Here is a 13,771-nt window from a genome sequence, read left to right on the forward strand (position 1 = left end):
CGTGGAGTGTGAAAGCCGCAGCCTTCAGAGACGCTCCCCTGCTACCCTGCCTCGCAAACTGGGCGACAGCTTGGAAAAATAAAACCTCGAGCTCGTAATTGAATATAAATTCAGGCCAACGGCCAAATGTTTTGCGGGAAGGCCCCCTCCCGGGAAGATGGGAACGAGATAGACTGGGTAGGCATGTAAATTCGAAATGCAAACAGCACATCCTTGCCATTCAATCACTCACCCAGACGACAGCAGCAGCTCCCTTGATGGATGACAATCAATCTCAAGTGTCAGGCAAATATCAGTTTGTTTTCACTGAAGCGCACCACGGAATCGTGCAACGTGGCTCCTGCCAACTGGCTTCTGCCTTTTCCCTCGAAAGTGAGTGAGTGACAACAGTCGAAATGAGTAAATGATCGAATGGCTGATGGATCGAAACCTTGACTGAGTGACTGTCTAAAAGAAAGGCGGGGACTTTTTCAGAAGGGAGTCTTTCACCAGTAATAGAAGAATAACGAAGAATATTAATTAATGCACAGTTCAGCTATGAATTTATGTTTTCATACGAGAATCAGTTAGTCATAAAAACATCAGACAGTATCGAAACTATAGTATCTATAGTTACTATGAAATCGAACCAAACCTTCCCCACGATGAGCACAAAGAGGTCGTTAAAATTGATATGGTACCTCCGTCATTTCATCGGAGACTTCCCATCTCATTAAAATTTGATAAACAAAAGGTACAGACCGCATCATCATCGTCATGAATGATGATCGTCGTTGTCATCGTTTTCGTCTCAGTATCTGTATCCGAGTATCTTGGAAACCAGGCATCCGAGCATCCAAGCATCGAAGCATCCAAGCCACAACATCAAGCTGCCGAATGATGTCCGTTGACAAGTCACGCCAAGAGTGTCGAGTTAGCGAACAGCTGCCGCAGCTCGACCCGTCGTCTCCCCCCACCAAGCTGCTGCACCCCTCTTGGACGATGCCCCCACTCAATCTGCAGTGCCATCACATCCTCCCGTCACTCAGCGCCATTGTTGTTGTCACTTCCATCATTGTCAGCCCCACCCCTCCCATGATTTTGTCATTGTCATTGCCCCCGCATCTCACCTCACCATCTTACCATCTTTTTTGTTTTTTTGTGAGACGGTAGCCAGCATCTCTAGATCAACATCAATTTATTAGTTTTATTTTGTTCGCAGCATCGGGCATTTATAATCAAGAACTTTTGTTCCCTTACTGTGGCCTGAGATTTTTGTTGTGTCACTTCCGTTGAAGACATTTGTCGTCAGCACGAGCGACAGGTTTCAGGCCTCAATGGCATATACACATGAAAAAATTGAGGGGTAATTAATAAAAAATATTTTATAAAAAGAGGTATAAGGTATAATATGTCCTTCAAGATTTCATAATATATATGCATCTTCTTAAAAAGGGATAATACCATTTCTTTCGGTGTACCTTTGCGCTTCCTTTTCTTGGGGAAGCACTACCTGCTGTGCCACAACCGATGTCTGATGAGTCTATTATCAAAGTCGGCCCTAACAGTTGTGTCAGCATTTATGGCCAACGACTCTTGTTTGAATAATTGGACATTACGCGGCCACAAGTTCCGAATGGAGCCCTAAATAGCAATTAGTCGGCGGTAATTTGAGTTGAGAACCGGAAGTTGTCCGGATAATTGGAATTAGTTTTTATAACCCATGAGCCATAATGACTGGGAAATTGAAAGAGACAGGAAGCCACTAAGGAATAAGAAAGAGTGGCGGCTCATCGATGGAAATGACTTGGCATCTTACAAATAATTGCTCATAAGACAGCCAATTATTATTACATTTTGAAGAAATTCTCAAGGAATTTCTAAGCATGATCACAAATATTAAATTGAAGTTTTCCTCACAAAAACACCCTCCTCATAAAGCATTCCTAAAAATCTTTTCAACTGGCTTCTCTTGGAAAACAAGATGAATTGCGATTACTTTCGCCGAGTCCTTTAAACTCGGTTGAGTTGAGACAACACCCAGCTGCATTGCAGACAGCCGGGCCATCAGTCAGTCAGTCAGACTGTTTAGACCCCCGGCTCGTCCGTCATTCAGTCAGTCAGTTTGTCATGCCTCCCGGGCTTCCCCCGGCTCTGGCTCTGGTGCTGGCCTGGTCCTCTCCATGTATTCTGTCAGCGGACGAGTGTGGTGGCCCGGGTGTGTGCTTGTGTGAAAGCTTTGAATTTATATGCCAGTGTCAGTTGTCAATCACATTTGCAAACTGTCACACATGCGAGCGGCAGCAAGCTGAGCGAGTGCGCACAGGAAACAGCACAGCGCCAACATATTAATCTTTGCCAACAAGAAGGATTCACTCGCCCCAGTGGGGCGTATGGACCGGAAGGGGCGTGTTGCCGCGAAAACAGGAAGAAGAAAGCGGCGAAAAGCGGCGCCCAACGTTGACAGGCATAAGTAATGTAAAAAAATTACTTTATAATGGAGTGCGAAAATGAAAATTGCTGCAACCACCGAAACCAAAAAAAAACCCTGGGTGGTGTGAGGGGCAGCTTTTTCCATGATTGCTACAAGCAATTTGAGGTAAGATAATCATGGGCGAGGGCCGCAAAGATTTGCACACTCACATATCATATGTACGATGGCAACATGTTGCTGCTGTTACTGCTGTTGTTTCATGTTGCTGGTGGCGTTGACTGTCGGGAGCAATACTTTGTCGCAGCTCTGACTGGCAACTGTCAACTGTTTTTTCAACAGCCGTGGTGTGTGTGAGAGCATTTCAAATGCGATGCGCTGACACCTCACACATACACATGCTCACTTGCGATTGCAATTGCCACGCCCCCGCCCTTGCAAACACACACTCGCACACACCCCCGCAGCTGACAGCCTTCTGACAGTTTTTGTTGTTCACGCGAGTAATTCATTTTATGCTACCGCTGCAAGGAGCACCAACTTCCCCACCAACTCTACATACATACATACATGTTGTTGCTGCTGCGGGTGCTGTTCCAGCTCCTGCTCCTGCTCCTGCTGTTGGTGCTGTTGCTGTTGCTGCTGTCACCTCGTTGCTTCATTTCACATCACAAAAATGCCAAGCAAAGCGACGCCCGTTGACATGTGAGAGACGACAGCTCCGCCAGGACATTCAGAGGGAGCAAGAAAGAAGAGGCCCATGGAACGTCCCAGTGACAAGTGACAGTTAAGTTGATGTTGCTCCTGGCCCTATTGCTGTTGCTGCTGCTGCTACCCAGCAACGTAATTCATTTTGCATGTGCGTGCAAAATTTTCAAGCGTATTTATTACGTAAATTAACAACAAATACAACAAGGATCGTGATGACTAGGAGCAACTACAACTACAACTACAACTACAACGACGACGACAGGATGTTCATGACGCAGCGGAAATAAATTTTGCGTGAACAATACAAAGCGTTACACTGCAGGTTAGGTAAGTTTTATATTCCCCGCCGAGCGATGGAAAGAGACAGCCCCAGACCCAGCCCGGAGCTGGCGAAATTAATGGCAGGCCAGAGCAGCTGACAGGCCAAGGAGACGAGAAAGAGTCAGGACAGCCACGCACACATGCTAATGAGACGCCAAAGTGGGCGGCAAAGTGGCCGGGGGAGTGGCAGGAAGGGAGCTTTGCTGACAGGAAGCGACTGTCAAAGCCGAAGGAAAGAAAGACAAGTCGGGACGCTCTACAAGGATCGCAGGATAATGAAAGATAATCGGGAGGAATTAGAAACATGCATGTTTTTGGGCAAAGTGTAATAGATACTTATTTTATTCTAATTCAATCTAATTCAATATCTTTCAAAGAAAAAGTCCCACCTCTTTCTCGCAGAAAGCTAAACCAAAATATTACAAACCATATTAATCATTGCGAGACAAGATTTTATAGCCCAACCGCTTCAGAGGCCGACAACCAACTAGTCCCCGGTGCTATCTGCCAAGAGACTGAAAAAGGCATTCAGTAAATGTATCAATTTACATGAAGCAACACTTAATTTGAAAATTATATGCAAAAGGAAGTGCAATAAATTTATGGCCATGTCGGCGACTCAAGAAAGAAACTGCATGGCGGAGATGTAGATGGAGTTCCACTTGGAGTTGGGTGTATAGATATGGCGATGGAGATGCCGAGTGGCCATAAACTTGTTTACCAATTGCTACCAAGCGATCCGGGCCAAAACCGGAGACCAAAGCCAGCCAAGAGTGCCTCGTAAATGTTTCTATCAACTTGAAATGCGCCTCGTAAAATTTGTGAAATGTTACCATATCGAATGCGTTCGTTTCAAGTCGACGACGCGATCCGTTTAATGTTACGCAAATTTATGTGATTTCCCCCAACACAACATTAATTGATTATAGTAGGCCCATACCATCCTGGGAGTGTGGTGGAACTGGTGGAAGTTGCTGTCGCGGTAAATCATGATTTGCATATTAATCGACTTCTGAGAGGAATGACTCCTAAAGAGTATTATATTAGCAATTGATTAAAATGTTATAATGAATCTGATTTGTTCCCCTCGACTGGACCTCAAACAACTTCCTCCCCGATGGACCAATAGCTGCAAATTTTTTTGGCCAACCTCAAACAATTTTGCGGCAAAACGATTTCCCCTCAATCCAGTCAGTCCTAGGCCAACTCCTGGCATCCTACCTGAGTAATAAAATATGCCTTTTTATACGATATATATATAGATTTTTTGCGTAGTCTGACATTCCCTCGGCGTCTGCTCTGCGGTTGTCCTTTTTGCCTTTTGGCCCGTTGCTTTGCCGGCCAGCAGTCCTGTCATCGTTACTGTCTGCTTTCGGCAGGGATTTGTAATATTATGCTGTCAAGTTGAACATGCCCACTGACAGTTACCAACTGTCTGCCGGCTCGGTTCCAGCTCGCTTGAGTTCAGAGAGCCGGGTTCTCGGGTTCGGTTGGACGCTTGACTTGAGTGTGTAAGCCGACAGTGGGTTACACCCCAGTTTGCCTGCTTCCTGCCCCCTGCTCCGTTTACGTTTACGTTTCCTTTCCCATTCCTGATCCCAATTCAATCCACAGGACTGCCCGCCATCGGGCGGTCTGCCAATTACACTTTTTGACGCCGAGCACAATGTGTGCGACGGCTGCTTGGGGTTAAGGCTGGCCAAGGGGCGTCGACATTATCCTGGCTGAGTTTCGGCTTGATGCTAACAAATAATGACACGGCAATTTGCAGATTTCGCAGCACGCCCCGCAGTAAGTATCTACCACTTGAGCCCACCAGTCGAGTTAACAAAGTCAATTCAAACTTTGTTTAGCTGTTGGGCGTAGCCACTTCTTCCCAACTGACTCCGAAACTCTCTGACTCTGACTTCCAGTTCCCAGTTTCCCAGGCCCCACCACTCTCAGCTGCTATCAGTGACAAGTCCAAGGTGGTTGATGCCTTAGCCGCCCTTCCCAAGGACCGCCTGCCAGTGTCAGTTGGCAGGAGGAGAGTCCTGCTGCGAGGAGCAAAATCAATTCGTCCACAATGTTTTTGGGTTAAAAAGCTTGACAGCCGCAGCTCGATCCTGGCAGCTGGTGGTCCTGCAAGTCCGGGCACATGAAGACCACATAAATATGAAGACCACATGAGTGGGGCGGCAGACGACCTCCTGCCAAGTAGCCTGTCAAATTTTGTCACAGGGCGGGGTGCTGGAACTTGCCACGCCGGCTGTAAGATTGATAACAGGGTTTTCTAGAGAATATCTTTCGTATTAATATCTTAAAATTGTATTATATAATTAAAAAAAATATGACAATGCAAAAAATAAACCATTTCATGCAACAGTTACAAGCCACAAAAAAGAGCAAGATGCTTATATAAACTTCTGTCAGAGAGATGCTTACACTAGAGTGGTCTTCATCGTTGGCGCTGCATAAATTAAATGTAATGTGACATTTTTACAAAATGCGCCCATTTCTCAAAAGTATTCGACTCTGACGGAGTGACAGCCAAGCGGACAGACAATCGCACAGGAAGGCAGCCAACGAAAGCGAAAGAGCCGAGGATCTGGCCGAAATGAGACGCATAAATTTTCATATATGCCAAGCGAAATATTTCGCCTTAAATTAGCCTCAATTAAATGTTAATGCATTTTGACATTTCTGCTGTCGCTCGCCCGATCCCCCTGTCCACTGGCCCAGTTCCAGCTTATCCCTCCCTGTCACACAGATCACAAGTCCGCCGAAGACACGACAACAGGCCCCAAAGAAGAGCGACAACAAAAACGAGAAATATGAATTATGATTTCGTATATATCTCGGAGTCGGAGTCGTCGCGGCCCGCGTGTATCTGTATCTGTATCTGGGCCTGTGGTGCTTCTGCCCGTGTATCTGTAAGATGCACAGAGCAATTAGCGTTGATGTAGCCGCAGCAGCTGCGCCTTCATTTATCTTCCCAGCTTTCGGCCCCTTCTACGGCTCCGACTTCGCACAGTTGCTTTAGTTTATATTTTATGGCTGACATTTTGTTGGCAAATATGTAAATGACTTAATGACTGAAAGCCAGCAGAAGGTGGTGCTGTTTCATTTTTTATTTTATACTTTTTTTTTATGTTTATATGGGCATATGTCTTCTTCGTTGGTTCTTTGGGAATTTTAAATTGAAAGATATAAAGTTGGAAGGGTTATGTGCAACTATTTTCTTTGGCTCCTGGCCCCTAAACTCTCATGCTCTTATCTGCCTCTGACAACTGTCCGACTGTCAATCCAACTGTCAGTCATTTTCAATCAAGAACACTACTTTATAAGTACACACAGTACACCACAGTCAGGCATTATCAGAGCATTTATGAATAAAATTAACCTTGTCACACGTGAACAAACTTTGCAGATTGCGTCAAATGTCGAGTGCTTGGATTATCTATCGCCGAAGTATCACCCCCTTTCACTCACCTGGCCGTAGAAATTCGTTTGCGCAAATATTTTGACACAAAAATGTCAAAATAACAAATCTGCAGACAAGAAAAAATTAAAAGCTGACAGTGACAAGTTCTACTTTAAAGGAACTATAGGGTCTTCAAAATCAAATATGGAAAAAAAGATAATTTAAAATGAATTGAAAAACAAGTAAATTTTAAAAATAAAACACGAAATACTTTCATAAACAAGACAATTAAGCGCACACTCTCCCGTAAAAATAAGGTCTATAAATATTTAAGCGCGTGTATATATTATATTTTTAATGTATTTATTTTGTGTGTATAGCTAAAGCCGATCATAAATTACCCAGGCAATTATAAAGAGCGTTCTTCTTCGTTCATCTGGTGGTGCCTGACATTTTGCACAATTGTGCTCGAAGCTTTTCCGCTTTTGAGATCCGCGGGAACCGTGGACCGACACCCAGCCCCTAGACAACCCATATGAAATGGAGCAGCCCGACAAGCTGAGAACTGAGAGCTGAGAGGTTATCAAAATGCAATAAATCAGTTTGGTTAATATATTTTATAGCGCGGCGACACCCAAACACAGTCAGTCCCACAGTGAGCTCTCCCTGGACTTATGAACAGACATTAAGCCTGTTAAACACCAGAAAAATGCGCATTATTTGGTGTAAATCAACTGGGTGCCACCATCCTGACGTGCAGATTTATATTCCCTCGTTTACACAGGCCAAAAAATAAAGCAAAAATTATATAAATAAATTATACAAATAAAAAGTGAAATCTGTAAACTGAAAATTACGGGTGAACTGAGATAGAGCGATACCCGGAATGCCGTAAATCTTTTTCAGTTATTGTATGTCGAAATCAAGAGGGACAGACATCAGACATCCGACATCAGACAGCAGAGTTTGCCATATAGCGGGATTTGTAATCAACTTTAGCCAGATACCCGAGTGTTGGAAAACAAATAGAGACACGGCGTGTTACACTTGATAAACAGCATAGAGCCAGGGGCGCATCTGAAGTGTACTCCAGTGGCTCAACTGGCCGAGCAACTTACTCATATCATATCGCCCGGAGAGCGCTGAATGTTTGGCAAATATTAGCACAGTTGTTCCACCAGAAGATGTGGAAAAAAAAAGGGTTTCGAAAGTGGTTGGCCAAGTGCCTGCCTCTGATTCTTATTTGCCAAGAGCCCAGTAGCGTTCGTAGGAGCATAATCCCCGGTATTTACACCTCACCTACACCCCCATCTGACAGATGATGTCCGCTGTAAATCAAACTTACTCTTATATATGGCGGATACTTGTGGCCTGCACTTTGTTTGTCCCCAACAAGTATTAGGGTCTCGGATCGTATATCACAGCGAGAGCTGATTAAAGCCCAACTACTTGTAGATTACAGAGTGGAAGACATCTTAAGTGAGCAAATGAAAAGCAGAAAGGGAACTGATTCGGTTTTGGTTTCCCTGTAAAAACAAGCTTAGGCCTCGACTAGTTATCAGATGAATATCAATCTAGATTTACGAACGTTATTCATAGTCTTTCACTAAGGTTATGTTAACTAATATGTACTTTTCCTGCTTAATATATTTACTTATCACTGGGTGTTGAAATAAGAAAAACCCCCTTTAAGATAGCGTCACTCAGTTACATCCGACTGCTTGATAACGAAAACTGCAGGCGCTCTAGTTCTTAAAGGATATACTACAGGTATTTACCTCCAACTTATATGGAGGCTTTAGGTTTGAAACAGTTCATTAGCGCCATTGATCTTGCCCCTAATTCCCAGACATATTGAAACTACCAAGTTCTTAAGTTTAAGACCAATAGTTAAGTGTGACAAATGGCCGTAGGGGCTTGTTGATAAATATTTCCATAATTAGATATTCATGATAGGTTTCCATTAAAAGCAATTGGCTTTATTTTTAAGTGCTTCTTGAATACACCATAATTGACGTATTATTTTTCGAAAAAAGTTCAATATTTAAACAGTTAATTGAAAGTAGCTGTAGCGAAATTCTATACCTTGGCCGGAGTGGGCCTTAGCTATTACCCAATTATTTTTTCCTTTCAGTCATTTCGTAATTTTTGATTGATCACCGACTTTATGGCACTTTTTTCGCTGCTGGCCGAGTGATAAATTTATACTCCACCACCCAACGGGGCCATCTTTATGGCGTTTTCTTTTCGGCCGTTGTTGTGTAACTGCGACCCACGCAGTTCGTGGGGCCATGGAGCTCCTTCTCGTGTATAATTTGCTGTCATAAATCGCTCGGCGGGGGGACGACGGCCATCTTTTATTGTTTGCCCAAACATTTTTCAATGTGTTGGCTCCCAGCTCCCATCTCCCAGCCAGCCGTTTGCGTGTCTCTCTGCCAGGCCATAAATCAAATTCTGACATCGCATTGTCATTTAATCAATAATTTATAAACAGTTTTTTTTTATGATTTGGTATTTTTGCAAGAAACGGCCCGCGAAACCCTGCACTTTTTGCGTGCGACGGTGGGGGCAGTGGGTGCGTGGGGAATGACAGGCTTTACCCCGAATCCCAATTGCATGGGAAACTAATTGAAATTTCTCAGCTGTGAATATTTCGTTTCTTGGCAATTATTGATTATTTAGGTTGCCAGAGGTCATTCATTTAAGGTTGACTTGCTACAACCTCGTTTATAAGTTGATACAGGTGGTATCTATATATTGACTTTAACCAAGCGAATCTTAATATAAGGCCAGTCCTTACATGGCCTAAGGAAAAGTGGAGTAACTAACCAAACAAACAAAAAAAGAAACCTGAACCCAGAATGTACCAACAAAATCGAAAAAATGAAATGTCAAAATCCCCCAAGCGCCCAAAAGCTCATCAGCTTGTACAAAACAGTTAACAGTGGACACTGACTGGCCGGCCGGCCACAGGCCTTTTTATTGGAAGGGGGGGACTAAGGTGGCTTAGGCGGGGCGGCCTTAGGGGAGGTGCTGACGGCGGCGGCACTTTTTGATTTCGCTTTGGGGCTGTCGCCGTTTCTGCTGCTGACCAAAGCGCAAAATCACTTTTGACGTTTTTATTCTTTGTGTCGGTTGGGATTTTACTTGACTTTTTTTCGATTTTTGTTTTTGTTCCCCCCTGTCCGGTCGTTTTTTTTTTTTTTGGAGCGCGCGCCTCGTTTCGTTTTCATTATCCGAAGCATCCAAATTCATTTCAAGTTTTGCCGCCGCCGTCGCCATCGAGTTGAGGCGTCTTCAGCTGTCCAACTGTTGGCTTTTCGCATCGGGCAGCGCGTTAAGTCCAACATAAGACGACCTAAGCGTTTAAAAGCCTAAACGAATGTGCATGGGCGACTGACTCAGTATTTGTATTTGTGTCCGACAGTCTTACTAAGCCACCAAGCACTGAGAAAAAACTTCATGAGACTGGAACTAAAATAATTAAGGTTTATTAGACAAAAACATCTAAAGTCTACCCTATTTTTAATTCTTATTTTTTAATGAAAATATGTAAAAAATTTTAATGAATTGTTTTCAGTGCTTGATGAAACGGCAAAACTACAAAATACATAATAATCATCATCATCAACATGAGTTGGTCGACCGTTCAGCTGTCAAGTCGGCTTTTATTTTGCGCTCAAAAACTTAGACCAACTTGACAGTTGGAAGACAGTAGTGTTTATAACATCGACGTCTGGCCCACAACCACTGAACAACTGAACCACCAGGCCATACCACGCTGCCACCCTTTCCCCTTTGATATTCCCCCAGTTGGACAGCAAAATGAGTGACAGGCGGCTCAGCAAAAGAGTTAATACTGTGATTAAACGGCCAAGAGAAGAGTGCCACTGTCAGAGCGGAGGACTGATCCAGGCTGCTCGACCAAATGGTGGGCGGCTTAACTGCCTGACAGTTCTGACTGACCGCCGACTTTTAGTAGGAGTATTCCAAAGTTTCTGTATCTTGTACATATCTGTTTAATATTTGGAGAAGCTCCTCTAACATTAAGAGCTAATTTAGAATCAATATGTCAGTAATTATGGAATGAAAAATTCACCAATCCCTTTCATTAAGACTAAAATGACTTATGCTTATAATCTTTTAAATTGCCAAGGCTTTAATTTCTGGTTTAAGTTATACAAACTGTGAGATAAAAGTGGCCAAGATCCGCAAACAGAATATTACCATCAGTGGTGATATATAATGGTGCATTATGGCCCGCACTTTCTAGTCTGATCTCGTTCCACACTGCCAGCTGATTATCTACAATCTCTCAGCGGCCAGTGTTCTACATTTTCCAGTCTGTGCTCGCTATCTAAATGACATGAGCAAGCAAACTAGCCAAATGACTACTAAATTTAGACAGATCCACTCTAATTCGAGAACGAAAGACCTTGTCATGGGGCGGCACGACAATCACGAGACCCACTAAAACGATTTATCTTGTTTTCCTGCGCAGTTTTCTCTCCCTAATTCCTCACAAATTTTGTTTATTATCTTTGCCTCGGAAGCTAAATAGCCTAATGCCAGTAATATTATTATTTTAATTTACACTATAGCTGCCATGTCATGTTTTTAAAGAAAACACAGTCATAGAATAGACCTTGCGATGTGACGACCGTTATCAGTCACATAAATACCACAGATTGTCTTGGTTTTTGTTTAAATTTTAAAATATATTTTCTAAATATTTCTGGCTATATTTAACAGTCAGAAAAATTCCTAAATTTAATTAACGCCCTTTCCTAGAACTCATATGACCTTATAAAGGTCTATGACCAAAGAAAACACACTCATAGACCTTGTGATGACGATAACGTCTATTATCAGTCATAAATGCCACAGATTTTCTTGGTTTTTTCTTATATTTTAAAATATATTTTTCTTAAATCGCACTTATTTTAAGAAGCAATTTTATAAGCATTATTTAAAAGCCAAAAAAATTCCTAAATTTTATCAAGGCTTTCCAAGAATTACTTTACCCTTATACACTTGAATCATTAACATTTTATGCTATCAGTAATGAGTGGGCAGTGGGATAATCCCCTGCTTAAAAACAAAGTCGATGTTCAGAACACTCAAAGCAGCGAAGAAAGAATGTTCGGTTTGCAGTTTCCGCTTCTGGTAATCTGCCTCATTCTGGGCCTAGCTGGGATTGCTCCTGTAGATTCAAAACGTTGCACGACCCATGACAACAAAGTTGGAAAATGCTTGAGACCTAGGGAATGTCCGGCTTTGGCACTCATTTTAAAAAAGATCAGGAGCGGAGAGCCACTGACCCAAAAGGAGGATTTTCTTAAAAAATCAGTTCATAGATGCGGCGTAGATGTAAGTAAACCTTCTGAGTTTTCCTTTAAATTCTTATACATACTCAATACCCAAATAGCGTAAAACCTTTTGCTGCGAAGATCCCCTTGACTCTGATGTATTTGACCTGCTTAAGAAAAACGACGACACCTGCGGACTTTTCACTGATGTAAAGGTTGTTCATGGCAGAAAAATTCGTATGGGCTCCCGACCCTGGTTATGCTTGCTACAGTACAACCTTACTGATCCTAAACTAGACTACAGAGAACAGTTCAAATGTGGTTGCACGCTGATTAGTTCAAGTAAGTTATATTGTATGTTTAATTTCAATATCTTTACAGATGCACTTATTTCTTAAACAGACTTTGTTTTGACGGCTGCGCACTGTATTCACGATAACCTGTAAGAACCAAATTAATAACTAAATTATAAAATCAACAACTAATACCTTTATTCCTAGTGCATCCGTCCGATTCGGAGAGCATAGCATTAGCAATTCGAAAGACTGTATGATGTTTGGCCAGGATCGGGTATGCATAGACGACCCTCTGAACATTCCGATCGAAAGGATGATCCCCCACGAAAATTACTTACGAGTAAAAATGAAAAACGACATTGCGTTAATCCAACTTAAGCACCCGGTCCAGTTCACCGATTTTATTAGACCCATATGCCTGCCACTGTATCCGGACGTCCAATTGCAGTGTCAGGCCGGAACACAGTTTGAGGTATGCGGCTGGGGGTTAACGGAGAACGGAACACTCTCCGATGTCCCTATGAAGACAATCCTTAATCGGGTGGAGGCGACTAAGTGCATCGACAACGGCTTCAGAATCGGAGACACCCAGTTCTGCATGGACGCCCAAGGAGCCGATAGCTGCCAAGGCGACTCTGGAGGTCCATTATCCTTCGTGGGTCAGTACAAAGGCAACCAGCGCCATGTGCAGGCCGGCATCGTCAGCTATGGAGATGAGAGTTGTGGAAACTTCTCGGTAGCGGTCTATACTGATGTGACTGAATATATGTCTTGGATAACCCGCATAATGTCAGAAGCTTATAATGTGACTGGAGGAGACAAGTGGAGTGTATGAACTTGCCTGTGGGTTGGCTCTGAAACAAACTAAGATTATACGTTGTTTCAACATTAAATAATAAAGAAAACAGTGTAAAAAAGAATTGCGCGTTTTATAAATAAATATATTTTATCAAGAAGCTGTCGCTATGTTATCTATTAAACTATATCCTCAGATTGCCTAGTTTATATTAACCATATACGATGTACTTTCAAGTATCATCTGTCAACAATAAATAGGGGGAATAGAAACCACCCAGAACTGTTAGTCAAACAAATTTTTAATTGCCCTTCGAAATAGATTATCACTTGAAACTTGTGAGGCTCGTAAAATTGTATAAAATATAATAAGCCGATGACAGTCGAGTTGAATCCAAAAGCTCTTGAACTCGCTGACTATGTGGCACATTAGGACCATAAATTTCCATTTTAATTGCCCTCCACTGAGATTAGACCAACATAATTGTCTCGTTATGAAATCAATTTCATTTCAGGCGCCCCAAAA

General features: G+C 42.8%; 1 protein-coding gene and 1 long non-coding RNA gene across 2 annotated transcripts; both read left to right on the forward strand.

Moving 5' to 3' along the window:
- The first annotated feature begins 6,763 nt into the window (after positions 1-6,763).
- On the forward strand, positions 6,764-7,698 carry LOC138925863 (uncharacterized). The gene is made up of 2 exons (XR_011442113.1): positions 6,764-7,162; positions 7,226-7,698. It is a non-coding gene; the product is annotated as an uncharacterized lncRNA (long non-coding RNA).
- Positions 7,699-11,674: 3,976 nt separating this feature from the next.
- On the forward strand, positions 11,675-13,396 carry LOC108125326 (serine protease grass-like). Its single transcript, XM_017241457.3, has 4 exons — positions 11,675-12,215; positions 12,274-12,496; positions 12,557-12,596; positions 12,655-13,396. The coding sequence occupies exons 1-4, from the start codon at positions 11,898-11,900 to the stop codon at positions 13,283-13,285; spliced, it is 1,212 nt and encodes a 403-aa protein (XP_017096946.3). The 5' UTR covers positions 11,675-11,897; the 3' UTR covers positions 13,286-13,396.
- Positions 13,397-13,771: the final 375 nt, after the last annotated feature.

This window comes from Drosophila bipectinata, chromosome 2L, assembly GCF_030179905.1.
Source record: "Drosophila bipectinata strain 14024-0381.07 chromosome 2L, DbipHiC1v2, whole genome shotgun sequence".
NCBI classification, from domain to species: domain Eukaryota; kingdom Metazoa; phylum Arthropoda; class Insecta; order Diptera; family Drosophilidae; genus Drosophila; species Drosophila bipectinata.

Coding starts and splice junctions, on each gene's coding strand:
- LOC108125326 (XM_017241457.3), top strand. CDS start 11,898: ATGCTATCAGTAATGAGTGGGCAGTGGGATAATCCCCTGCTTAAAAAC. Junction 12,497..12,556: donor TTGCACGCTGATTAGTTCAA/GTAAGTTATATT, acceptor TTTCTTAAACAG/ACTTTGTTTTGACGGCTGCG. Junction 12,597..12,654: donor CACTGTATTCACGATAACCT/GTAAGAACCAAA, acceptor CTTTATTCCTAG/TGCATCCGTCCGATTCGGAG.